The sequence below is a fragment of the Phaenicophaeus curvirostris genome, chromosome 1 (genome assembly GCF_032191515.1).
Source record: "Phaenicophaeus curvirostris isolate KB17595 chromosome 1, BPBGC_Pcur_1.0, whole genome shotgun sequence".
NCBI lineage: Eukaryota > Metazoa > Chordata > Aves > Cuculiformes > Cuculidae > Phaenicophaeus > Phaenicophaeus curvirostris.
Window position 1 is genome coordinate 60,400,174 of NC_091392.1, and position 26,855 is coordinate 60,427,028.

The 26,855-nt window shown below is 36.6% G+C and overlaps 1 protein-coding gene across 1 annotated transcript; it reads right to left on the reverse strand.

The window, feature by feature from the left end:
• Positions 1 to 164: 164 nt before the first annotated feature.
• On the reverse strand, positions 165 to 26,395 carry NUP37 (nucleoporin 37). The gene is made up of 9 exons (XM_069859400.1): positions 26,148 to 26,395; positions 23,796 to 23,920; positions 22,804 to 22,876; positions 17,212 to 17,306; positions 5,491 to 5,581; positions 2,378 to 2,559; positions 1,783 to 1,833; positions 1,334 to 1,427; positions 165 to 513 (listed from the first exon to the last, which is right to left on the reverse strand). The coding sequence occupies exons 1-9, from the start codon at positions 26,298 to 26,300 to the stop codon at positions 400 to 402; spliced, it is 978 nt and encodes a 325-aa protein (XP_069715501.1). The 5' UTR covers positions 26,301 to 26,395; the 3' UTR covers positions 165 to 399.
• Positions 26,396 to 26,855: the final 460 nt, after the last annotated feature.

A 26,855-nucleotide genomic window follows, 5' to 3' on the forward strand; every position in this document is an offset into this window, starting at 1 on the left:
TGATGGTCAGGAAAGTTAATACAGAGTTAGGTATTCCTTCTGTAGGTACTGTGGACCATTTCAAAGCATTTGACGTGTGTTAACTGAGTGAGATTGCCAGACTGAGATTTCTGGATAGAAAATCTCTTAAATAACACTTTAAAAAATACATTTCACAACAAATACCAAATTAAAAAAGTGTACATTTTATTTTAAGGGCAATAACCAAGTATCAAAGGTTTTACAAAAGCTCTTGTGCTTGCAACCTAAAAATCATAAACACAAATGTTTCATATTTTACTTTTTCCTTTCTTATGTTCTCCAAGTGAATAAATACCAGTAGTGAAGAGTAGATTTGATCATTTTACTAGAAAAGAGACATTATGCTGTAAAGTTTCATATTGAAGGCAAAGGGTTATTTTACATTTCTGTTACCCAGAAGAAAATTTTATGATCTCCTCCAACTGCACATAATGGAAGAGTTCTATGCCATGTCAACCCAGATCCTACAGCTGCAGTGCCAGTAAGAATGGGCTTAAAAAAAAAAAAGAGAAAAAAGAGAGAGAGAGATTAGTACAATTTATCATATAAATTATTTCTACACCACATATATCAAGTTTCATGGACAAATAAACACCATAGATTTAGTACTCCTTAACAAATACAGTTAAAATACAACAAAAATGCAACTGAAAAATCTGATTATCTGCTACTTAGTTCCAGTAACTACTTATTATAATTAAGTAACATAACAGAAAAATATTCCATGATAATACATTGTTTAAACTCTTTTCATACTTAGAAACATATACTTTCAAACTGAGAAATATTTTTAAATAAAACTTTTTCCTGGTATTTAAGCATACTCATGACTAGTATGTTTGGTAGTAATATTTTTACTGCAAGCGTTACAAATGTACACTAAACTCTAGTAAAACCAAAATACTAACTATGCTTTGTGTTCATTATCTCTGGATATAGTCTCATTAATGACCTAAAATACAATTAGTTCAAATCCTTAAAATATACAACCAGCTACTTTTAGTCTCTTTAGAATTAGAAACACAGAAAAATTTATTAACAACAGCTTAGAAGTGTTTTCCTTTCCTGTAAAACTGACAAGGCAAAGCAAAATAAACCATACAGATCAAATAGCTTTTAAAATAGCAGGTTAATAGTGGTGTGATTATTTTTTTTCTTAATAGGGATGACACACACCAAAATAAAACAGTTAGGCTATGCAGCCTTTCTGGAAGGTTTGGGCTACTTTGCAGTTGTAGCTTATAACTATTTATGAACCCAATTTGAAGAGAACAGATACAATTCCAGTCAAAAGCCTATGTCAAAAATATACCTGGGGGTGTCCTAAATGATGAATAAGCAGCTGAGTAGTTGTCTTTCCTGGGTATCCAGTGGTTGCAAACAGGTTTTCATTCACTTGGGACCAACTGTGAATATAAGGAATGTATTTTTCAAATATCCCTATCAGACTACCAGAAGCACACACAAAGTGGAGTTCTCTCCCTTGTGAAGCTGTCAGATAGTCCGCTAACATCAGAGAAATTAATTTAGAGAAATGGCTTGTAAATGATTCACCACCCGCAGCCCTGTATGCATGTTGTGAAACTGAAAAAAATCATGGGAACATTACACATATAATACTAAATCTAAGTAGGTGATTCACAAATTTCATGATGTTTATAGACCAAGTCTTCCTAAAAATATTTAAGTGAGACACAACCAGGTCTCTAAACTCACAACTTAATATAGACAAAACCCACCAAATAGAGACAATGCTTATACCTGAATAATCTGGCTCGATCAACATGGACGGGTCTTTTATCCTGTGGATAACTGAAACAGACATCAGGAGTAAAAAACTGTTCTGCAAACACCTGAAGTTTATACTGTAAATACCAAAGGCATGCACCATTTAAACAGTGAAGGGAACACAATTGTCTACTGTCTGTAAAGAAGCTGAGGGAAAACCAGAGCATTCCTGCAGCTTACATCTCAACCTAGATGTCAGCTGAAGTAAAAAACTCAAGCAGTTATCTAGTTTATTATGGTTCAATAATTATGTATTTAAGACTCAGAATGAAATTTTAACACACAGAACTTACAGGGAGAGGGCAACAGTAGTAAGGTGCTGTCTCAAACAGACAAAAAGACAGACAATGTTATTTTTACCAGATAAATATTGATAGATAAAGATGAAACAAAGAATGCCTCAGAATGATCTCTACTGATTTCTTGATTCCTTATGAATGTTCATTTATTTACTCAATAAATGATATAATACATAGTACATTTACACGCTATGTGAGCAAGGTAGCCACAACTCTTCACGTATTGCTTAAGAAGAGAATAAAGAAAGGTATCTCATGTATAAAAATACCTGGAACAAGTGACATCCCAGATTAGCCAATCCCTTCCAGCAACCGCTCCAATCTTAAAAGCATTTTTTAAACACCAGTCTGCTGACATCAGTGGCATTTGTTCACACTTTAGAGAAAGAATGATCTGGTGTGTGATTATATCATAGAACCTTATTGTTCCATTCTTCTCTGCTACCATCAACTGTTAAAGGAAATTAATAGAAGTTATGAATTTAGCATCTAATAAATCTTAGTATTTTTATCAGTACTGTTTAATATTTTCATCAGTGACACAGACAGGGGGATCGAGTGCACCCTCAGCAGATTTACAAATGAAAACAAACTGAGTGTTGTGGTTGACACACCTGAGAGGGACAGGATGCCATTCAGAGGGATCTGGACGAGTTTCAGAAGCTGGCCTATCTGAACTGCCATAGGGTTCAGCAAGGACAAGTGCAAGGTCGTGTACCTGGGCTGGGGCAACCCCCCATATCAATACAGGCTGGGGATGAAGGGATTGAGATCAGCCCTGCCAAGAATGACTCATGGGCACTGGCAGATGCAAAGTTGGACGTGAACTGGCAATGTGCATATGCAGCACAGAAGGCCAACTGTATCCTGGGCTGCATGAAAAGAAGCATGGCTAGCAAGTCAAGGGAGGTGATTCTGCTCCCCTACTCTGCTCTGGTGAGACCCTGGCTGGAGTGCTGTGTCCAGCTCTGGAGACCATACCACAAGACAGACATGGATCTATTGGATTGGTTCCAGAGAAGGATCACTAAAATGATCAGAGTGCTGGAATATCTGTCCTTAGAAGACAGGTTGAAGAGAACTGGGGTTGTTCAGCCTGGAGAAGAGAAAGCTCCAAGGAGACCTTATGTGGCCTTTCAGTATGTGAAGGGTGCTCATTGCAGAGTGAGTGGACTAGATGACCTTTGAAGGTCCGTGCCAACACAAACCATTCTATGATTCTATTCTGCAGCAAGACTAGCATACTTTCAAGCAAATGTTAAAATTAAAATACGTACAATTTTAAACTTTCAACCAGAAAGCATTCTCCTGAACATTCTCCCATTAACAAATAAAGAGCACTTTAATCTATACTGCCATCACATTGTTACACGTAGTGATTATATGATTTTATCTACATTTATCTTCAGATAAATTTGGTGCTTAGAAGTACCAGCTTCTAACCACAGATGCACTCTACTTTTAGAATTGTAAAACAAAATTATTCTTTTAAAATTAAAAAGCTCCTGTTCTGACTACAAAGAACTAACTGAAAGACATAGTACTGTACAAGGAAACAACAGTATTATAGAATGGTTAGGGAAGGAAGGGACCTTAAAGATTGTCCAGTTCCAACCTCCCTATCATAGGCAGGGACACCTCCCACCAGACCAGGCTGCTCAAGGCCCCATCCAACCTGGCCTTGAACACCTCCAGGGATGGGGCAGCCACAGCTTCCCTGGGAATCCTGTGCCAGTACCTCACCACCCTCACTGTGTAGAGCTTCCTAATGTCTAACCTAAATCTTCCCCATTCCAATTTAAAGCCATTGCCCCTCGTCCTGCCACTACACGCCCTTAGTAAAAAGTCCCTCCACAGCTTTCTTGTAGGCCCCTTCAAGAACTGGAAGGCCGCTAAAAGGTCTCCCCAGAGCCTTCTCTTCTCCAGACTGAACAACCACAACTCTCAGCCTGTCCTCATAGCAGAGGTGCTCCAGCCCTCTGATCATCTTCATATTGATCAGTGTAACTGTAGAATTTGGATTTACACTTACTGAATTTAAATACCTTGCTTCATCCTACAGGAGTTTGCAATCAATTTAATTTATTTTTTTTTCTAATAAAATAATATATTCAAGTAGTTCTTTATAAAGTATTGCAGAAAAAGCTTTCTGATTAAGTGATGGAAAAGCTTTTTTCCATGAAGAAACGATGGTTCTTAGACAGTCATGAACAATAATTAAGGAATGCAAGGAAGCATTAAAAACAATACTCCAGTAACATCCAAGTTTGTATGGAGAAAAGGGAGCTGTCACCAAAACATGCTTTTCTGCAAACCAAAGGACATGGTGCAGTAAGCATTCTGACCCGCAATAAGCTTTTCAGCAACCATCAGTCTGTCAAATTGTACTAGCTTTTTGAAGTGGTTTTTCTTTTAAAAAAATAAATCCTCTGCCTACTCTTTGATAAGGGTCAAAGAAAATACAAGCTAATATATAAGACTGGTGTAATATTGCAGTATTTTTGGGCTAATCTAGTAATTTAGTTGTGCTAACAAAGCCGCCCAGTAGCAAAGAGTAGCAAACACATTCAATTGTGATACCACCTGAATCAACAATTTTCCCAGTTTTCTTAGTGAGGACTGGATATTGATATTGGTGGAAAGTGCGGCAAGAATAGAGATCTTTCTTCCCTATTGCTATATAAATATTTTGATACTTTACTTGATTGCTTTTGTCTGTTTTAAGTGTGCATTTTTGTGGCAATCTCAACAACTATTTGTAGGTGCTTAAGGCAGTTATTGATTGGCACAACAATAATAATAAACCAAGGATTGCAGGGACTAGACCATTAATGAAGATGAATATTTTGGTATATATTAGCTGATTAATCCTCTCCAGTACAATAAGCAGAGAAGTATAAAATCACAGTTTATTAATTTGTTTTGATTTTTCAGCACATATTTCATATATTCCAAGCCAGAACAACAACAACAAAAAAATCCCTTGCTAACTTCAAACAGATCCTTTTCAAAATTTGGCATGCTTTATAAAAGCCTATGTTATTGGTGAACTGTGTTACTACGACTGAGAAAAACTTGAACTTTTCTCTGGTAACTGTAAGTTGATATGCAATCAGCAGAACAGTTATCAACAACAACTGATGTAGGTAATCAGGAAGGAATATTTCTGATTGGGAGGAGTGAGAGACTGAGGGTAAAATTATGACAATGAGAATTCATTTGCAGTGACTTCACATTAGCAGATCCAACCAATGTCCAGTTACAATGTACACTAGTTTCCTAAACTTCAATCTTACTACAGCATCAAAGATTCATAGTTTAGATAACTCCCCCCTTCCTGTTATTTTAAAGGCAGTGAGGGTGAAGAGCTGGAAAACACTACCTTAAAAGCCTCCTCAGGATGCCAGCAAACACTCATTCCAGGAGAACGTAAACCAAAATGGGCCTTCTCATTTCCTTCTAAATCCCAGATCCTAAAGCAAAAATAAAAAAAATCCCAAAGTAATATGTTATTTATTGCCATTTGACTACAAATACATTAACTTTCAGTGCTTCAATACATTCACAAAGGAAGTGACCAAATGAAATAGTGTTCATCCTCTATCACTTCAAGATGTCAGTGAAAGCAGTCAGTGCTGAGGATGATTTATTTTAACATTGATGAACTTGTCAAAGTCTCTGTTTAAAAGGACAATACCCAAATAATATGACAAGTTTAGTCGTCTAGACATGACATCTAGTGATACGTTCCCACTTCATTCATAAGTTGACACTAACAGCCTTTGTACTGTCCCATAAATAACTGAGGCAAAGCAGAAGAGTCAGTGTTAGTCTACATGATACAAGCAACTTAAATCATTCACATTACCATGTAAAGGATAAGACCATGCACTGTATTTTGCTTGTCTACTATATGATTTTAAGTTTCTTCCTACAAGATGGAGTAATGGAAATAAAAGAATGTCAAAATGAAGCTAAGACAAACAAATGGATCTATGGCAGAGATAACACCAGCCCACAATGGTCTTGGCATGCTTTTAACAAATAAATCACGTGTCAGTTTAATCTTTTCCTTTAGAAGAACCTATAGTACATACCACACAGTTAAAAATAAATTAAAAAATCAACAGCACTTGGTCAATATGAATTAACAGGGGAGCGAATGCTGAAACAACAAAACTAGGCTAGGTGACGAGTAAGTTTTCTTTGAATGCATTTGATATGAGCATTAATGACCTGTGAAGCTACCTGGTTTATAAAATGCAACAAAACCAAACCTGAGACCATTCTACCTGACAGCCACCGCTCAACTGCCTCTTTTCCTACAAAATCAGTAGCTCAGTTGTAGGACAAAGATATCACAGTTGTAACCATCTGAAAATCAAGGCTGCACAGTATTTATATGCATTTTCATACCAAAACATATACGTATATCCTTCCTCCCTGACACGCAAACCCTTATTTCTAAGCCAGTTTTTTAAGTTGTGTTCTGCCCAGTCTTTTGAGTTAGATGAGTGGCTACATACTATTATTGTTTATTCTAGAGGATTTTTGCTGACTTCCTCCAGACTTTTTCAGTTTATATCTCACCAGGGTGCTTAGAGCCTTATATTTAAGAGATTTGAAGAAACTCTTGAATAATACATCATAAGTCTAGACAAAATATATGGGAATAAAGTAAATATATTTAATGAACAACGTTGTTTTCTTATGCCAAACCACAACAGATCAAATATTTGTTTTCCCTGCAGAAAACACAGGGTCTCTAATCTTGAAGGATCAGTGTCCTTATTAAAAAAAGTCAAAACAAAAACCTGACAACTGTATAAAAAATGAAATATCTACTTGATTAGGTAATTTAGAAACATACAATACTTTCTTCTACTGCCAAAAATTTTGCCTTGTAGATTTGTCCAAGTCAAATGAACACTTTCCATGTGTATTTACTGTGCAGGGAGAAAATTATGTTATAACAGAAGATGGTGAATCATTTTGGCCAAAGGAGCATGCCATCATGTTTTCTTCCCTAAAGTGAGTGAGGTTATTAGGTGTTTAGACAAAAACTTATGCTTTCTACTTCCCTAACTTTGTTATTTATAAAATGCCAAACTTTTATATCTTACTTGGTAAGCATAGTAAGATTGTTAGTAACAAACAGTAGGGGGGGGAAGGGATAGAATGCCCCTAATATTTTCTTCTTCTTTTTTTTTGTAATTTTTTTTTTGATAAAAAAAGATGGTATCACTTAGTTTTGGGAAAAAAAACCCAAACCAAAACCCAGACAATACATACCAAAATAGATCCTTGTCTGAATGCATCTAGTCCATGCAGGTATGGAAGTTTACAATTACATACGTGTTCAATTAACTCTTTTCAATATTTATTTGTGACCAACCCAAGTAAAAAATGTGCAAAGACCAAAAATTTAGCCAAACTGAATTTCAGTTACTCAATTACTCAATAATCATAACCAAATCAGCTACAGATGCTAAAGGAATCCTCTAGTTTTGTCTACATTCCTGTCATGTAAATCAGTCCAAACAAACTGAGCATTTTGTCTCCCAGTCAAAGCCCTTGAAATTTTACTAATATTACCATGATTTTATACATTGTCTACTTTTCTCCAAATATTGTTATTTCTTGTAACCCTGCAGCGTGTCTGCCTCTTACTTCCCCTCCACCCTCCGCCAACCATTGTTGTATAGACTTGTTACTAGGCTTGTAGTATTTGCTTGATATTTAAAAGAGTATCCCCAATACATTTAAAGTAAGAAAGTTTGAGTACCCACAGCTGAAATAAGGACCGAAGTCTGAATAATAAGAAGCCTCAAAACCAATATGTAATGTGCTCAGTAAATTCATTATTTTTCAAGTAACTGAGGACTGAGAAATTGTATGCTGCAGTGCTCCCAACATTTAAACTATCACAAAATACAGATAGTTGCAATGCCATTAAAGAAAATTCTTGAGATATTAGTACTTTTTTCTTGTCACTTACATGCTATGATTAAATAAGCAAATGACAATTGCAGATATCTCAAAGTGCAAAGGTATTCAGACTGCATTGGAACAACTATATTTTATGTTGTATGCACAAATATGGATAATTACATGCTGCCTATGTACAGCAATTTCACCACATAATGGACTTGTAATAAAGTAGGCAAGCTGTTCACTAGAACATCTGCAAACCTGTCTTGTGGCAACAAAGATGATATTTATTTTACATTCTAACTTTCTGAATTCAGAATAATTCTAGCTAGAGAGCAAACCAAAATCTTAAGTGAATAAAAAACATCATTTGCAACAGCAAAAGAACAAAACCATACTGCGATCTTCAGACACTTCTCGAATCCCAAGAAGATGGAAGCAAAAAAGAGAATTCTTTCAACATAAGATTTCAAAAAAATTTATTGAGCACTGAGTGAGAACAAACATTGACATCTGATGCCATTCCTAATTAATCATCACAAAACATGGTTCTACACTTGAGCCATTACTCCCAGGCTACTGTCTAACCTACTCTTAAAAATCTCCAACATTATTTTTTTTAAAATGATGTCTAACCTACATACCCTTTGCTGATGTTTTTTTTATCTCCATCAGACATCTATCATATGTAAGGAAATTCCTATCACCCCTGAAAAGCCTAAAGGACTATGGAGAAGGAGAATACTCCCGTTACAGAGATCACACAACAAAGGTAAAGAGTTAACTTGTTCCTCATGGAGCACAAGGAGCGAGGAGAGGAAAATCTCAGAAAAGGAAAATGTAAGTGCATAGATTAGGTAGCGCTGTGGAGAATACAACCAACAATGGCTTTCTCTCAGGTTTTCTGCCAGCTTAATATGGAGATGTTTATCAAAGATCTAGAGAGGATATTACGCAGGAAATAAAAGAACAGTAGGCTGAAGTGGAACTGTAGAAATCCCCTCTAATGGTTCATAGGAAGAGTAAGGTGTAATATTAAGGATAATTTTTAGTAATTTATTTTATTTTATGGGCAAACCAAAGAATTTAACTTTTTATAAATTGGGGAATGCACTGCCAAACCAACAGTTCACTGCTCCAGACTCTGTAGCTGAACTGGGTAGCAGGACTGACTGTTCAGCACCGCACACTGCGAAACAAGCCACACAACTAGCTGCATGGGGAGAAAGAGGAAAACAACCTGTGCTGCCTAGCACTAGTCCACCAGGCTCAGCCATCTTGAACTACCTCCTGACTCAGCATAGAGGTTCCTGAGTTTGTGCCTGTAGAGCATTTCCTTTGCTTACTCTTGATCCATGAAATAAAAGCCTTTCCATAGAGTAAATGTGTACATACTCTTTCACAAAGTTAACCATGTTCACCATTCTATTTTGGTGGTCAAATTAATTTAAAAGTTTTGGATTTTGGCATTAAAATCCATGTTACCTCTAGTTTCTTGTAATATCTACTTGGATAGACAAGCACTGATCTATTTTTCATTGGTAACTGTGCAATGTAATTCTGATTATCCCCTACAGCGTTGGTAGAAGGAGGAGAGGCAGAGGAGCTGCACTTGTACCATCTCAAGTGACTCAACTGACTAATGCTAATGTGCATTTCAGAACATGTACACTCAGAAACATGCCCAAGAAATACACACTACTACTAAAATATGCTTAACATTATCTAATGCAATGTCATAGACTAAGCAATTTTTGTGCAAAAATGTGAAGCTTCAGTTGAATCCTTTCAATCAAAGAAAAATTAGCTGTTAAGAGTTATCAGCTTATTGCTTCCAATGTAGACAATAACATTAAATGCTTCTGTGGGATGACTGGTACTGGGAAACTCAACTACAATTCTGCCAGTGAGTTTCTAAAATACAAGGTAACTGCTAAACAAATCTCACACAATAATATCTGTTCAGAACAATTTATAGGCTACATAATGTTCTAGGACTGTGTGACCCTTAGTGTCAGTCTTCTTAACTAAATTTGATTTTGAAGGTGATTTTTTCTTCTTTTTTTTTTTTTTTAAATACTGACCGAATAATGTAACAGGAAACCAGTTAATACTTGCATATTGATTGCAAAATACACTAGAAGTTGTTGGTTAATACTTGCACCGTGGCTGGAAAGTGTAGCAGAAACTGTGTAAGACAACATTTTGGGGACATTCAGTGATGCATACAAAATGTGTGTAAAGTTAAAGACTAGACCCTTAAGAATCTGAGACTCCTTTTTTTTTCACCAATTATAATGCATAACTTGCTAGATAATTGTCATCTGCATAGCTAAGAAAGGATAAATATTTTGGTGTGACATTTCTTATATGAGGACATACTGGGGAATTCTATCACAACAAACAGATGAAGATGGAACAACATGAAGTAAGATACGTTTTTAAAAACTTTGGCAAAACCCCATAATTGACTGTACTAGGAATGAGAAGATGAAAATAAAATATAATTTTGGAGGCAGGAATAAGTGAGAATGGCAACTTTTCAATACAGCCAAAGCCTGAAATGTTTATTGAATTAAGAAGGTAAGACTCAAGTGCAACAAGAGCTAGCAACACAGTAAAGAACACAATATAAAAAAAAACCCCACAAACAAGAGTTCCATTAGCTTTCCTTCATATTGCCTAGAAAAAGACCTACACAAAATAACTAATGCATAAGTGTACCATCTAAACAAATAGACTGCAAATTAAAATACCCTAAAACTAGATAAAATACTACAATAAATGATGAGACTCTAGTTAATTTAGTTTCCAGTGATATCAAACCCTTCCCCTGATTCTCTTTCTATGGAGCAAAAACTAACTTTCTGATGGACTGGCATTTGTGGTACGTGCAACAAAGGTGGCTGAACTTGACAGCGACTGATAAATAAATTCACAAAGTCCTTTTCTAGGAAGCGACATGAGCCACAGCATAAGTAACTGAACAGAACTTAGAAAGGAGAATCAAAGGGCAAGCACATTCACAGATAAAGTGGAAGATAAGTCAACTGCACATTCTTTTCCATCCCATTACACACTCAAAAAGAGAGGAAGATTATACAGTTTAAGGAATAATAAACAAAAAAAAAAAAAAGAAAAAGAGAGAGGGAGGGAGGCAGAGGCACAGATGAATACTTTGCAGCCAATCTAGCACTTGATGACCATAAGAAATTGCCATGCTTTGATTATTAAGGGCCTGACACTGTCAGTAATTTTTCAGTTCAGTGAGGATGAGGTGGTTATCAAACAGATCGAATCAATCTTTTAATGCTCAGGGGCTAATTTTTATCATGCATATGGGTTTTACCCATGCATAGTGGGTTTTACCAGGATGGTATTTTGCATTAAATACTTCCAAAAAACATTAAGACAGTGTCAAAGCCTATGAACAGCAGAGAGATGTCTGTTAAGATCATACTGTTTTATAAACATTTACCATGTTCTTTTTGCAGATGCTTTATTAAGTATCAGAACAAAACGATTTGTACATCTGAACCCCTGCAGCCTCCCCATCTACACTGTGATCCCAAATTATAAAAAGCCAAAAAAATATTGCTAGCTTTTCAAGAGTAGTGGTGCAGGGAGCTGCACATGCAGTCCTTGTTAGTAGAGCGGGATGCACATGTTGCAATACAAAATGCAAATGTTTTAAGAAGTGTATAATGCTCTATAATTTCAAGGAGTTAAATGAAATATTCCTTAAAGTTATCATAAAGGTTTTTTTCTTATCCATTAAACATGCTCTTATGATACCAAAAAGTGGAAGAAGAAATTACTTTAATTTCATATAAATATTATAAATTTTGAAACCGATATATAAAAGGTTGATCATGAAGAAAAACCAACCAGCTATGAAGGAAAACAATTAGATTAAATCCAAGAGGTAATTTACTTTTCTTCTCTGGCTTTCAGCAGAAATGTATAAATAACCTAAATTTGATTTTTTTAATGTATACGCAAGATATATACTTTTACTTATTTTAGTTTCAATTGCACTCAGTATGTTAACACATGACAAATAAAACTGATTCAAACTTTTGCTTACTATAACAGTAGTTATTTTAGCTATTTCCTCTGCTGGTCTTCTATCATTTTCTTTAAATGTTGCAATTAAACTTTAAAAAGAATTTTACTTCCTATTTTTTAAGAAAGAGTAAAGCAATTATGAAATATTTAAAGAAGTGAGATACAGAAAACTATCCTGTGAATTTCTTAATATTTCTATACTACATATTATAGTGTAAATAAGCAAAATTTGGAAATTACAATGTCCCGCCACAGATTTAAATTAACTACATGCTTGTGAATGGCTTCATCCATCTGTTGGCTATTTTGTAACGTAGCCATCCCACGGACAAAATCAAAGAAGTAATATACAGTATTTAGGACCCAGGATTTGAATTTTTAATTAACTTTGCAGACGTAATCGTAGCTGCAGGAATTTTTATTACAGCTTTAACTGCAACACGGTAGGTTTTAAGTCTTCCACAGGTGTCTTCTTTCAGAAAAGCAACTCTTTTTAAGGTTATATTACTTTTGAGATTCCCAGTGCAAAGAAATGTGAGATTTTGAAATCATACAGCATATTTACATACTTACTCCTCTTCACTTGAGAATAAAGGTGTTGTTTGTATTTGCAGACAACTACACAACATAGATGGCTACTGCAATTATTTTTTTGCAGGAGTGTTTTTAATTCAGTTTTACTTCAAAGCTGGGAAAAAGTCTTGTGTTCTGAGACCAACAAGGCCAACCAAGACTATGTGCAAGAAACAAGAATTCTGGAATGACACAGCAGGAATTAAAGCATAAAAAATTTGAATATATCACCACAGCTTCTTCAAATGGTATCTCACTTAAACTGTCTGTCTTTGAAGCACAATGACTGAACCCAGCTCTGAGAGGTAACTATTGCGGCAGCTTGTGACAAGATTGTTTAGTGCATGAAAACTGAAAATTTGGGCTCCTTAGAGATCTCTCCTGAACTTACTACTGAGTGAAAACCAGGAAAGATCTAAACACGGCTGTGTATATTCTGTACATACTGAGACATTGCATTAAGATATTATGAAGATTTAAAAGTGGAACTCTGAAAGAACAATCCTCAAATACTCAAAACTTCATGTTCTTGCACCTATTGTTCTAGAACTTTATTCCAAAGGTATTAACAGATGATGTACCCTGAGAACAATTTCAGGGTAGAAATTCAGTACAGGCCGAAGAATTATTCCTCCTCTTACATTACTGCTTGAAGCAAATTACACAGTAAGTAAGGAATGATTTTGTTAAGTCCCAGGGAATGCATTTTCCATTACTTCTGAAAATGTAACCTTTAAATTCAATAAAAAAAGTCTTCATGCTCCACATGCATAAATGGAAAAAGTAAGAACACAAGTAGCCAGAAAAATTCCTACTTATTTCCCATGGCTTTTAACCAAAGACTTTATGTTTTACTGCATAAAATGTCTTTCAGAGTTACTTAGTTGAAGTCTTGATAGTATAAATTAATTATATAATTTTTATTTCCTTTTAAATTAGTATCACTTAGACTACTGGTTTTAAAACAGTTCTCCTTCATCCCACGAACACTGATAATTTCATGAAATAAACACAAAAGTGCCACACATTCAAACAGCTCTTTACTGAATAAGCCCAATATTAGTTTGGATTTAATGAAGAAATCACGGACAGGAAGTAAATTAGAACAAACTATGAATGAGTCATACATTTGTACTATTCATTCCTAATGCTGTTGTTAGGAATATGGATAAGGTGTCTATGGAAAATGTGCCTACTGATCAAAGTAGTATTTCTGAGTTCCCTAGGGGTGTTAAAACCACAAACCTGTTAGATTTTCAATGTATGCAGGACAGAACAGATCAACTAAAGCTACTAAATTGTGATTTATACCAGTTAATGATGCACCCTTTACAAAATCTCATACATGGAAGTAATCATCCCAAGAGCTATTCCCTTCTCTCTTCAGCAGCTAAAAGACAGCATAAGTGAAAAATGGTTTTTCACCTGAGTACTACCTAGTCAGTGATATAGGAACTGATATGGTGGCAACTTCAAAGAGTAAATATATAATTCATATAATCAGCAAAAAACCTAACAGCGTTCGTTAACTGAGACAAGTTGTGGATTATCACAGCTAGTACAAAGACAAGTCAAAGATGATTCTTTCTCAAATCTCTTGCTGCTGCTGTTATGACCTGCAAACCCTCCATAGCTGCCCTCCTGATCTCTGCAACTGTGAGCTGCACTGGAGGGATAAGAATAGTAGCTTTACAGTTTCATGTGCCCTACTTAAAGGTGGGGGGAGACACCTTTTCACAACGAAAAAGTTCTGTACTCCAAAACTTCACCCAGTGTTTTTCAAAGCACTTAACCATGTTTCCCTTTTAATTCCAGTTACAAATAAGCAGTCAGAATCATGCTATTGTGAGCTGCCAGTGCACTGTATTAGTATAATAGCGTGCTCAGTCTACATAATCCCACCTCCTAGTAGGGCTAATAAATTTGAATAAGCAGACAAGTTTGCATAAACATAGTGGTTTTGAACTTGACTTGTCTGATGTTAGAATGGATAGAGGGTCTGTACAGTGCTGAGCTATGCATGCCTTCTCTCTCCTATTCTCATGCCTTTTTTTTCCTGTCTCATCAGGGGAAATTATAGCGTATGTAATTTCAGGACAGAACAGTTTTCTTCACACTATATGTAGTCAGTTCAAATGGTTGCTTTGAAAAAAAACATCCACAAGTCACAACAAAAAGCCTGTCCACAACCTAGTTAACAAATACTGTACTTGCTGTCTTGTTAATGAACTAGTCTTGTTAGTGGGTTATGAAGGTCTACTAAAAATAAATATAGAATCATAGAATCATAGAATAAGCAGGTTTGAAGAGACCCACCGGATCATCGAGTCCAACCATTCCTATCAAACACTAAACCATGACCCTTAGCACCTCGTCCACCCGTGCCTTAAACACCTCCAGGGAAGGTGAATCAACCACCTCCCTGGGCAGCCTGTTCCGGTGCCCAATGACCCTTTCTGTGAAAATTTTTTTCCTGATGTCCAGCCTAAACCTCCCCTGGTGGAGCTTGAGGCCATTCCCTCTTGTCCTGTCCCCTGTCACTTGGGAGAAGAGGCCAGCACACTCCTCTCCACAACCTCCTTTCAGGTAGTTGTAGAGAGCAATGAGGTCTCCCCTCAGCCTCCTCTTCTCCAGGCTAAACAACCCCAGCTCTCTCAGACGCTTCTCATAAGACCTGTTCTCCAGCGCCCTCACCAGCTTTGTTGCTCTTCTCTGGACTCGCTCCAGAGCCTCAACATCCTTCTTGTGGTGAGGGGCCCAGAACTGAACACAGTATTCGAGGAGCGGTCTCACCAGTGCCGAGTACAGAGGGAGAATAACCTCCCTGGACCTGCTGGTCACGCCGTTTCTGATACAAGCCAAGATGCCATTGGCCTTCTTGGCCACCTGGGCACACTGCTGGCTCATATTCAGTCGGCTGTCAACCAACACCCCCAGGTCCCTCTCCTCCAGGAAGCTTTCTAGACAGACTTCTCCCAGTCTGTAGCACTGCACAGGGTTGTTGTGCCCCAAGTGCAGGACCCGGCATTTGGCCTTGTTAAACCTCATGCCGTTGGACTCAGCCCAGCAGTCCAGCCTGTTCAGATCCCTTTGGAGCCTCCCTACCCTCCAGCAGATCCACACTTCCACCCAGCATAGTGTCGTCTGCAAACTTGCTAAGGGTGCACTCGATGCCTTCATCCAGATCATTGATGAAGACATTGAACAGGGCTGGACCCAGCACTGAGCCCTGGGGAACCCCACTTGTCACTGGCCTCCAGCTGGATTTCACACCATTTACCACCACTCTCTGGGCCCGGCCATCCAACCAGTTTTCCACCCAGGAGAGTGTGCGCCTGTCCAGCCCAGAGGCTGACAGTTTCTCAAGCAGAATGCTGTGAGAAACTGTGTCAAAGGCTTTACTGAAGTCCAGGAAGACCACATCCACAGCCTTCCCCTCATCCAGCAGCCGAGTGACTTTGTCATAGAAGGCGATCGGGTTAGTTTGGCAAGACCTGCCTTTTATGAACCCGTGTTGACTGGGCCTGATCACCCGGTTCTCTTGCATGTGCTTCATGATAGCACTCAAGATCACCTGCTCCATGACTTTCCCTGGCACTGAGGTCAGACTGACAGGCCTGTAGTTCCCTGGGTCCTCCCTGCGACCCTTCTTGTAGATGGGCACATCAGCCAGCCTCCAGCCCAGTGGGACTTGCCCAGTCTTCCAGGACTGTTGGAAGATGATGGAAAGGGGTTTGGCCAGCACATCCGCCAGCTCCTTCAATACCCTTGGATGAATCCCATCCGGCCCCATAGACTTGTGACTGTCTAGTTGGGCTAGCAAGGCTCTGATCACCTCCTCTTGGATCACGGGAGCCTCATTTTGCTCCTCTAGCTCCTGGGTTTGTACACAGACGGAACGACCCTCCTTACGACTAAAGACTGAGGCAAAGAAGGCATTAAGTACCTCAGCCTTTTCCTCATCCCCTGTCACTGTTGTTCCTTCTGTATCCAATAGGGACTGTATGGTCTCCCTAGTCCTCCTTTTATTATTTATATATTTGTAGAAAGATTTTTTGTTATCTTTCACAGACTTGGCCAATCTGATTTCTAGCTGAGCCTTAGCCCTTCTGATTTTTTCCCTGCACAATCTCACTTCCCTCCTGTAGTCCTCCCAAGAGGCCTGTCCCCTCTTCCAGAGCCCATAAACATTTCTCTTCCTCTTGATATCCCTCAAGATCTCTCTATTCAACCAAGCTGGCTTTCTCCCCTGCCAGCTTTTTTTCCGGAACACGGGGATGGCTTTCTCCTGAGCTGCTAGGATTTCCTTTTTGAAGAGCTCCCAGCCCTCATGGGCTCCCTTGCCCTTGAGTACTCTCTCCCATGAGACTTCGTCAACCAGCCTTCTGAAGAGATCGAAGTCTGCCCTCTGGAAATTTATTTATTTAAGCAAGCATATAAATAATATTTATTTAAGCAAGCATATAAACCATACATGCATAGAAAAAGCCAAATACTACTATTTCAATAATGTTTTGAACCTAATGCGTACCTGCAGGTGTGATCATCACTTACACTTGCAACTTCTTGACCTTCTTTGGGAGAAAACACCAAATCATTAATGTAATCTGAGTGGCCATCAAAAGTCTGTCAATCAGAAGAAAGAAATAATTTTACCTTAGAGCTGACTGTTCATCAGTCCACAATGCATGTAATAGATCCACTAAAAGAAAGATGTATGGGTGTTAAGATATAGTTATTATTTTACATGGAAGGTGAAAAAAGTATTTATCAGTAACTGGAGTTCTTTAAAGTATCTAATTCAAGGGTAGATTCATACTGTAGGTGAAAAGATCCCCCTACCCCCATTCCTTATAGCTACCACAGAGGTCAGGCTTGATGCTCTTGCCTGACAGAGATCAGTGGATGACCCCAGAACTTTTTATCTTCCTATCAACTACTGAATTTTGAAGGTAGAAGATAACAAATCTCAAATAAAAGGAGAAGAACGAGCAGAAAGTGAATGCACACATGATCTATCTTAAAGAACTCTGATGACTGGGAAGTAAGTTTTATCTCTGAATCGTAGTTTCACTGCAAGCAGCAAGAGTTTTTTTCCTGAATGAGCAATAAACCAGCTAGTTGTCTAGCATATGCTCTTTTCAATGCTGTCAACATATAAATTGCGTAAAAGGCCATGTCCACTCAAGATGCAGACCAAAAGGCTTTTTCAGAAAAAAACAGTAAAAAAACTCTCAGTGAAAGATGAACAGAAGACAATGCATGCTGAAGACTTTAAGAAGACAAAAAATGAGAAGCAACAGTACAAGCAAAACCAAGCAAACTACACAACACCTTAGCAACTAACTACAATCGCTACTGAGCATTTGAGAAGAACAGACAGTGCTTTGTGCTCTCTGCTTTATATGCTGTTGTGCTGAAGAGGAAAGAAAATGGGGTATAATACACACTCTTCCTTCACTGTGAATTAATAGATCATCCATTCTCAAATAACAGGATATAAGCACTCATGGTGTGAATGTACATATGAATTATCACTCAAAAGCAAACATTTATAGTTGTATCAGACAGCAGCAAGTAATTTCAAAGGCATTACAGTGTAATTGTTCTAATCTGAAGCTTTTTAATTATGACATTTTTATTTCAAAGTACTGAGAATAATTTAACAGTAACAAAACCCCAACTCAGCAGCACAGCTTTTCTTAATAAAAGCAAGATCCCAATATTAATGAAAATTAAAAGGCTTTTCAGCTATCTTGGTCATAATATCAAGACTCCTTTTTTCTTCTTAATACCCATGTTCAGTACTTTTATCTGTTAACTGTTGCATCCTCTTCAGTCCCACTGATTAATTCTCAAGGCATTGCTGCTCTTGTTTTGCCCACCAAGGTATCATAAAAAGGAGAAAAAATATTCTCTGGATAATAGCATGACATGGGAGACATTGCAGAGGAAAATAAGGTCGAATGAAAATAACCAGTTCCAAAGTTTTCTGAAGGGAAAACACACTATCCGTGTAGCTATTTTGAGGAACAAATCAATAAAAAAATATCTCAAACATGCACAATAACTAAATCCCCCTTTCTAAAAATTTTATAAATGCATCAAATCAATAGAGATACATTTTCAGCAGCCAACATAATTTTTTTCCAACAGCTCATAATTTTATTAAAACCCAGTGGATTATTCTAGAACTTACACTAGAATTTTAAGATGATGCTGAACTATTTATACAGAAATGCTAAGTGTTTTGAAAATTTTCAGCATCCTGAATTCAAATATCCTGCTTCATTTTACTTCCACAGTTCTGATACAATATGCTTTTTATTAAAGAAAATATGAAGCAGGAGAAAGAAGCCACAATTAATTTCCACATGAAAACCTCAAAAGAAGAAAAAGATTTCATGAGGATCCATCAGTCATATTTTACCTTTTGTTTGTTTTTCTGGGCTTGATCCAACCCATAAATTTTGCATTAGTTGTGTTGACAAAGTAATGGAAAACTCATTGTGCTTCAAGTTCCTTGTAGATAATTACATCAAGACAGTTTTTCCACTGGGAAAACAGACTCAGATTACTCTGCCTATCCCTCCAGAAGCAATACATACTAATTGTTTACTATAAAAGACAAAATTACTGTAATCACACACTTCCTTCAGCTTCGTTTGCACGTTCTGTACCTCTCCTGAAAATCCCATGTGTAAAGTGTGCACTAAACAATGGATCAAATTCTTCTCTGTGATCTTTATGAGTTCAAGCTCAGGCTTATGAAATAGCTTTCTGAGGTATCAATTGACAGTTTCTAAGAAACCACTGCATCAAACTTTATTGAAAACCAGCTCAGTACAGCTCAAAATATTTGTGAACAGCTGAGATTTTGCAAATACTTTAAATCAGAGTTAGGTGTTACTTTTTTCCTTGACAAGAAGTATATAGTTGTATAGTATGACTGTCCAGGTATAAAAAAACCTAGATTACTCTGTAAATACAATATGTATTTTTAGCTGTTTTCAGATTATTTTTAACATTAGACAAAGACCTGAGCCAGTAACAATATAGATTTTCACTTTTTCCTCAGCCTCAGTACATCATTAATGAAGTTCTTAGACTGTTAATTCCCATGATGGTGCTGGCATAATGCTAACAGCTTTCCTGTTAAATTCAAGCCAACACTTCTGATTTGTATTGCATATGCACCAAATGATCTGTAACGTCAAAAATGAAGAAGCATTCATAATATCTTCATATGATAAAAATAAAATTCTATGACCCTTCCGTCTACATTAGACACTGGAGGAGCTTACTGATATCAACTGGAGCTGAATGATTAAGGTACTGTAATTGCTTGTTTCCTTCGGGGGGTAAAATAAGTTATATACTTCTAGTACTTGCAACTTTGGCTGTTCAGCCTAAATACCACAACTTAGCATCCAAACACCTGTTGTATTAATGCTCTGTGGTCTCTATAGTTGCTACCTAAAAAAATTATTCTGTGTTTTGCCATGAACATACTTTTGCAGCAGATGTTTATAACTGCAAGTCAGAGTGTTTTGTGTAGAAAGAAGTCCTACGGGTAGATGAATCAGTTCTCCAGCGAACCTTTTTGTATGAAAAACAATTACCATCTTAAGGAAATGTAAATGTGGCATTTCTCATTTATTTCTAAGTGTCTAGCCAAAGCTACTGTGTAATAAATTCCCCTAAATTAGATGTGCATGTTTTAAAGTGTCATTTGTGTTGGTCAGATACCAGAAAAAAAGTTGTTAGAACTGGTAAAACAATAACCCATCTCAGAAATTCTGTTCTGAAAAAAGTAGCACTCAGCAGACTGTGCTACTGACTGTGCACTGAGCAAAGTGCCCTTTGCTGCTCTGGTTATAACACAGATCACACAATGATACTAAGGTACAAAAGAATAATCTCATCAAGACTATTCAAAATTATTGCTATTTTAAAGGTGTGCTGTTTGGAACCTCATTCCAATTCAGTAATAAACAGCTTACTACAATTCTTTATTCTAATCAACTTGCTTATTTGAACTACTGTGTTGAAAGTTGAAGATAAGTTAATTATCAAAGGTGTGTTTGTGTGAAGTTATAATTACGATTATTTTCCCGGAAGCAATTAGTTCCTAATGAGCAAAATAGCAGATCTCACTGGTAGCCCATGGCCTTAAGTCTGGGCTGTCTGCATACCAAATGAGTGTGGAGAGTCTGGAAGCTGGTGTAGACATGAAGCCTACTCTGTAAGATACAGAAGACTACCTTCTGCTAAGGACCAGATGATGTAGGGACAGGAAGAGGTGTTGAAGTTACGAACTATCAAAGCTGTCACATTCAATTTTTGGTAGAAACATAACATTTTTGATCATTAATTAACCCCCAATAAAAATAATTAACAGCTTTCATATTTATTAAACACGTGGAAAGAAACAATCATTCATGGCTTGAACAAATGTCCACTGAAGTCAAGAAATTTCTCATTGATCTTAGCAGACAGTCCACTTGGTTCCTTGTTAATTCAAAATAAATACAAAAATCAAATTTAGATGTTGAATTTAGCTGAAAAGAGCCCGTATGTTTGACTAATCCCACTTACTAACCATCCATCATCTACACTGCTATTAATGATTTCATCCACTGTCTTCTGTGTGCTTATGAATAGTTCTATAAATTTCTCAAATTGCAACAGACATGCATAATTAATAAATAACTTTACATCCTGTTAAAAGGTGAAATGATTTAATTCACAACTTGACATTAAAGTCTGTTGTCTGCAATATCATAAAACTGGCAGATATTATATAAATAGAGAATTTTAATAAGGAATGACACACATCAACTCACAAGCAAACAGCATTAAGGAAAAATATTTTGTCAGAAGTACCACCTAAATTGATTGTAGCTATGTCAGTTATTCCACTGCCTGGGTGACAAAACCATACAAGATGACCAAACATGAAAGAAGGAAATTAAGGGGATGTGCATGTATGAAGTAACATTAAAAGTATTTTCTTTAAAGACAAGACATTCTGTTTTTAGTAACATCCACCTTATGCCAAGCCTTTATTAATTTCATTATCAGTATGGCCACATAAGTGACATCTGCAATTCACTTAGTTTCTGTATGACAAATATAATTGTCTTATTAATACAAATTATGAAAGCACAGAGAAAGTCTATTACCCAATGTACAACTCTCACCAGAAGAGGCAGTAAAAAAGAAGGAACTTTCTCCCCCAAATTTTTTAGTATCAATTAGCCTTGCTTACTTTTGGCTGAGACCTCAACAAAACAAATTCAAACTGGTTAGTAAAAACATCTAACTAATCTTAGCTCTTGAACTACGCCATTATTTCAAAGACAGAATATGGAAGAACATGTACACATCCAAGTGACACAGAAGCTGACATGTCTTACAAACAAAAGAAATCTCCAGAAAACCAATCTTCATCTTATAAAGCGAAGACAGTATTTAGACTTGGCTTCTTTTATATCACTGGTTTAAGAACTCTACCATCTACACTGAAAGAAGGGGACATTGTATTTGAAATAGAGATTTCCTTTGTTTCTATCTTAGGAACAAAGCAGTGACAGCCTATGGACAGCCTGTCCGTACTTATGTACTAAATTCAGTATTCTTTCTTTCATTTTTCTATGGTTTGAAAGACCTGCATTGCAACTTACGTTTCCTCACGAAAGAGAAATTACTAAATTTGCTTTTCTTATACTCCAATAACCAACACCACATAACATTTCACAGGTGTCTATATAAAGGAACTTTATCCAACATGGCACCTGAAATTCACCTGCAGAACATTCTGTTAGTGATTATATATTAGATCATCCATAAACCTCTATATGCTTCCCTTCGATTTGGTTAAATTGTTACATACTTTTAAATCAAAAGAGCATGTGGCTGATAATTAGTTATTTCCACTTGAAAGACAAAAAGGCATATACGATACAATGATTTTCCCTAGAGTTCATGAAAACAGGATCTGTCACAGTTCGGTGTTCTGTCTCACACAGTGCATTAAGCAGAACACGGCAGAAGGGCAGTTAAAGATTAGACCTAATCAAAGACAAAGATTTTTTTAACAATCACCTCAAGCTGTCCTTACCTTACATTCATTCTTGTCCTGCAGGTCTGAAGTAAATAGCCTTAACTTCCTATCAGAAGCTGCAGTACAAAACCTGTAATTAACAGACAAAGAAAAGCCTTCCCTTCAGTCAATTAACACTGCAATGGTTGACTTTTTATCAGTTTCCCTTGTTTAAACTTGCAAAGTGACATGCAAAGGAAATCTCAGATATAAAAACAAACAAACCAAAAGCTTCTATCTTTTCCACATTGGCAACAAACAGAGGTAGAATTGGAAGTTACCTGTAAGTGACAAGAATACTTCTTTATGAAAACAAACACAAAACATTTTACAACATTAAATCTGAATCAACTATGAATTATCTGAAATATCTCATAATTGCCATTGAAACATCTTTTGGAAGAAGTGGCAGAACACAAGAAAGAATCGTTATTACCAGTGTTTTAAAATACCAAAACACAAATTCATAAACCAATTTCTTACATATTTTACAGTACAGTACAACAATGCAGCAGTAAACAATCATAATTTCAGAGGTTTACAAGTTATTGAGAACATTTTAATTCTTCAGTGTGTATTTAATGGTAACTACAACTCAACAGTCTCACAAATAGCAACTGACCTACTTCTAAACACAGCCTATACTATGCAGACCGTTACAAATAGCTTTATTAAGCACGCCATTACAACAGTCTTACCCTTAGTAAAGTTCTTAAAAGAATTCCTTCTTCACAGACATATGAAGAAAGAAGTAACTGCATTTTAGGTCTACTAAAATGACGAATACAGGAAAAAAATAATTTACTGCTAGTTCACCGGAGGGAGGGGGAATAGGGCACTAGAACAAAAAAAAAACCCCAAAAAAGAACCAAAAAGAATGAAAACTTTGTCTTACTGAAGTGTCCAGGAACTTCAGAGACTTAGATATCACCCATAAGCTTTTAGTCCAATATTAAGTAATGAAGGAAAACAGAGAAAAGACAAGGATTTATTGTACTCATTATAAATACCTTATTTGAGGAGGTAAAGCATCAAGTCTAGTTTCTGGACTCCATGCTATGGCATCAACTCGGATTCCATGCTGAAAAGTTCTTAGTGTCTTATATTGCATGCCTTCCACTTCTGCATCCTCCTCCTATAGAAATATAGTAGTTAGCTATCCAGAATTCCATCTCAAAGACTTCTAACAATTCACATGAAATTGAAAGGCTTTAAAAATTACACTCCTGGGGTTTTTTTAGATTGTTACACCCTTAAAGTGAAAACCTTTAGCGTAAGAAGTACTAACCTGAAACGTGTAAGTACTTAAAAATACATGAAATGACTGCAGCCTCAAGCCAGAGGACAATGCAAAGCCCAAAAATCAGAAGTGAGCTACAAAGATACCAAGCCCATTCTTTGTACTAGTAATATTGTCACAGATACAACTAAAGCCACTTTGAACAGCATCATAACTACACACTGCAAGGAGAAAAAACAATGGGAGTAAAAGCAACTATGTAATTTACACTATCTTCTCTCCAAGTTGTTTTTACACTATAGAAAAATGCTAGCACTTCCAGAACAATATTCTTCCAACAGCAGGAACTAGAAAGGTACCTTCTGTCATCTAGCATGACCAGAATTACTAACTTGTCTATTTTTCCCACTGGAAAGCACGCTGGGTGGTAGGAAAAATGAAACAAAAGTTGGGGTTGAGGACTTAACAGTTGATCTCTAAAAGACTTCAAAAGGTTTTCAAAACATGTAATGGAGAGCACCTCAAAGGATATTTCTACAAAATTTTCTCTATGTAACAATTCTGCTTTAAGGTAAAGAACCTCTCTGTACACCCCTGGCATAATGGAAGAACCTATCGGAGGAAGCATGAAATTACCTAGTTTTTCAACGCTTCTTGAAGCAAGGTGCAAGAATAGCATTTCCTTCCCCTACCTTGAAATACTCAATGACTCCACATGTGGAAGGGAGGACGTGAAAATTACAGAAAAACTTCCTTGTACCAGTGGTTGTCAAAATTATAATTACTTTCTTCTCAAGGCCCACACCAGAAACAAGATAAGAGGGCAAAACCAATGACAATTTGTTTTTGTGGTTATCACTAGGTGCTTTTCAGAAAATTTCCAACAGTAAGACTTTGGGGAGTAATAATAATAAAAAGACCAGTTATGTTGTTATTCGTATTAGATAATGTACAAAAATAATACTGTATAGTGGAGAAGGGAGTTGAAGGAAAAAACCTTAAAAATACATTCCAAATATAAGTTGTCTCCTACTGATTTTCAAGTGTCTATGCAAAAAAACCCACCCATATGACTGAAAAAACATTACACACTATAAAAATATACAATACAAAGTTATTTACATTTAAAAAACTTTCATAATATGATGACTGAAAAAATTTCAAGGTAAGAAAACATATTTTACTGTTTCTAAAAGTCTGTGATAGAGAGCCAATAAAAACAACAGAGAAAGCTAAAAAAAACCAGTTAGGCAACTACAATCCCTCCTTAAAAGAAAGGTCTATAAAATTAACACAGATACTTCAGCTGTAAAGTTGAAAGTAGTCATAATCTTTGCTGTTTTGCAGACTAGCTGAAAGCTTTAGAGGATAACTTAATCTACATAGCAAATGCACATAGAATAAAATGTAACTGCAAAAAAGGAGCCAATTATGCTGTAATGATAAAGAACATGGTACAGCACATAGTAAGTTGTGTATTTCCAAACTTGCATGCTTACGTTCTCAGACAGCAGTCAGCAATATTAGCAAGACATACTAAAATGGGATTACTCTTCCAGTACAGCACTCCTGTTTTCTTTGCAGTCTGCTCATGGGAGTGCAATGATAGGATGCGAGATAACAGTTCTAAACTGAAAGATGATAGCTTTAGATTAGATATTAAAAAGGAATTCTTTTCTATGAGAGTGGTGAGGCACTGTAACACGTTGCCCAGGGAATCTGCGGCTGCCCCCATCCCTGGACGTGTTTAAGGCCAGGTTGGATGGGGCCTTGGGCAGCCTGGTCTAGTGGGAGATGTCCCTGCGCATGGCAGGGGGACTGGAACTCAATTTTTAAGGTCCCTTCCAACCTAACCCATTCTATGATTCTATTCATAGGGAAGCTTATACCAGCAGGATGGTAATTTATACCAATATATATTTTATTTATACACGTATATATAAATATTTTTTTTCTTGAAGATCACATATCTCAGGCTTGTTAATGTAATAAAAAAGTCAAACCCTTCCCCGATTACATGGGGAAGAAACACGAAACCTATCCATGTCTTTGTGCAGTAAAGGTACTGGCAAAGCAAGTTTGAGGAAGAAACTAAAAAAAATCAACACGAACACAAACTAACCTGAAATCTGCATGCCCCAACAACTACGTAATTATTGCCACCATATGCAATGAGGGAACCTGCATCTCCACTATCAAATGGACTGAATTTTACCACGTGCACATAATCTTCACAATCCACAGTGTAAGCAGCGTTTCTAGTAGAATCATTCATTTTCAGTGGACTAAATCAAAGTATCATGAAGTGATGTCTTCTCCAGGAGGAAAATCTACATTCCAACAGAGAAAGTTTTAAAAAGCTTTACTCATTTGCATGAAGAAAAACCATAAAAGCTATTTGTGGCACAAGAAATCAACATTCCCAGTATTTAAGAACACAAAACGCAAACTTAAGCTCATTATTTTCAGATGTAGCATGCAGTTTCATCAATCAAAAATTAACTAACCTATCATACATTCAAAACTGTCTCTACAGACTTCATCAATAACTGCAGATTTTGTGCCACTCAATACCAAGACAAGACATAAAGTAACTCTACACACTAGAAGAGTCACACACAGAATTTTTACGTTTTCATGCAAATTATAAGAAATATTATTAACTTCAGATTCTCTTTACTTGTGTACCTCTTTAAAGATTGTATGCGTCTAAATAAGCAGTTAATTAATGCTGCAAAAATGTAATGAGAATACTGTCATGCACAATAAACATGGTTTCATGACTTTAGCCACCCCAAGTGTGAGCAGATAACCTACACCTCTCTATGCC

Coding starts and splice junctions, on each gene's coding strand:
- NUP37 (XM_069859400.1), bottom strand. CDS start 26,300: ATGAATGATTCTACTAGAAACGCTGCTTACACTGTGGATTGTGAAGAT. Junction 23,921..26,147: donor TTGGGGCATGCAGATTTCAG/GTTAGTTTGTGT, acceptor ATATTTCTATAG/GAGGAGGATGCAGAAGTGGA. Junction 5,582..17,211: donor AGTGATGATCACACCTGCAG/GTACGCATTAGG, acceptor TTTTTGCTTTAG/GATCTGGGATTTAGAAGGAA.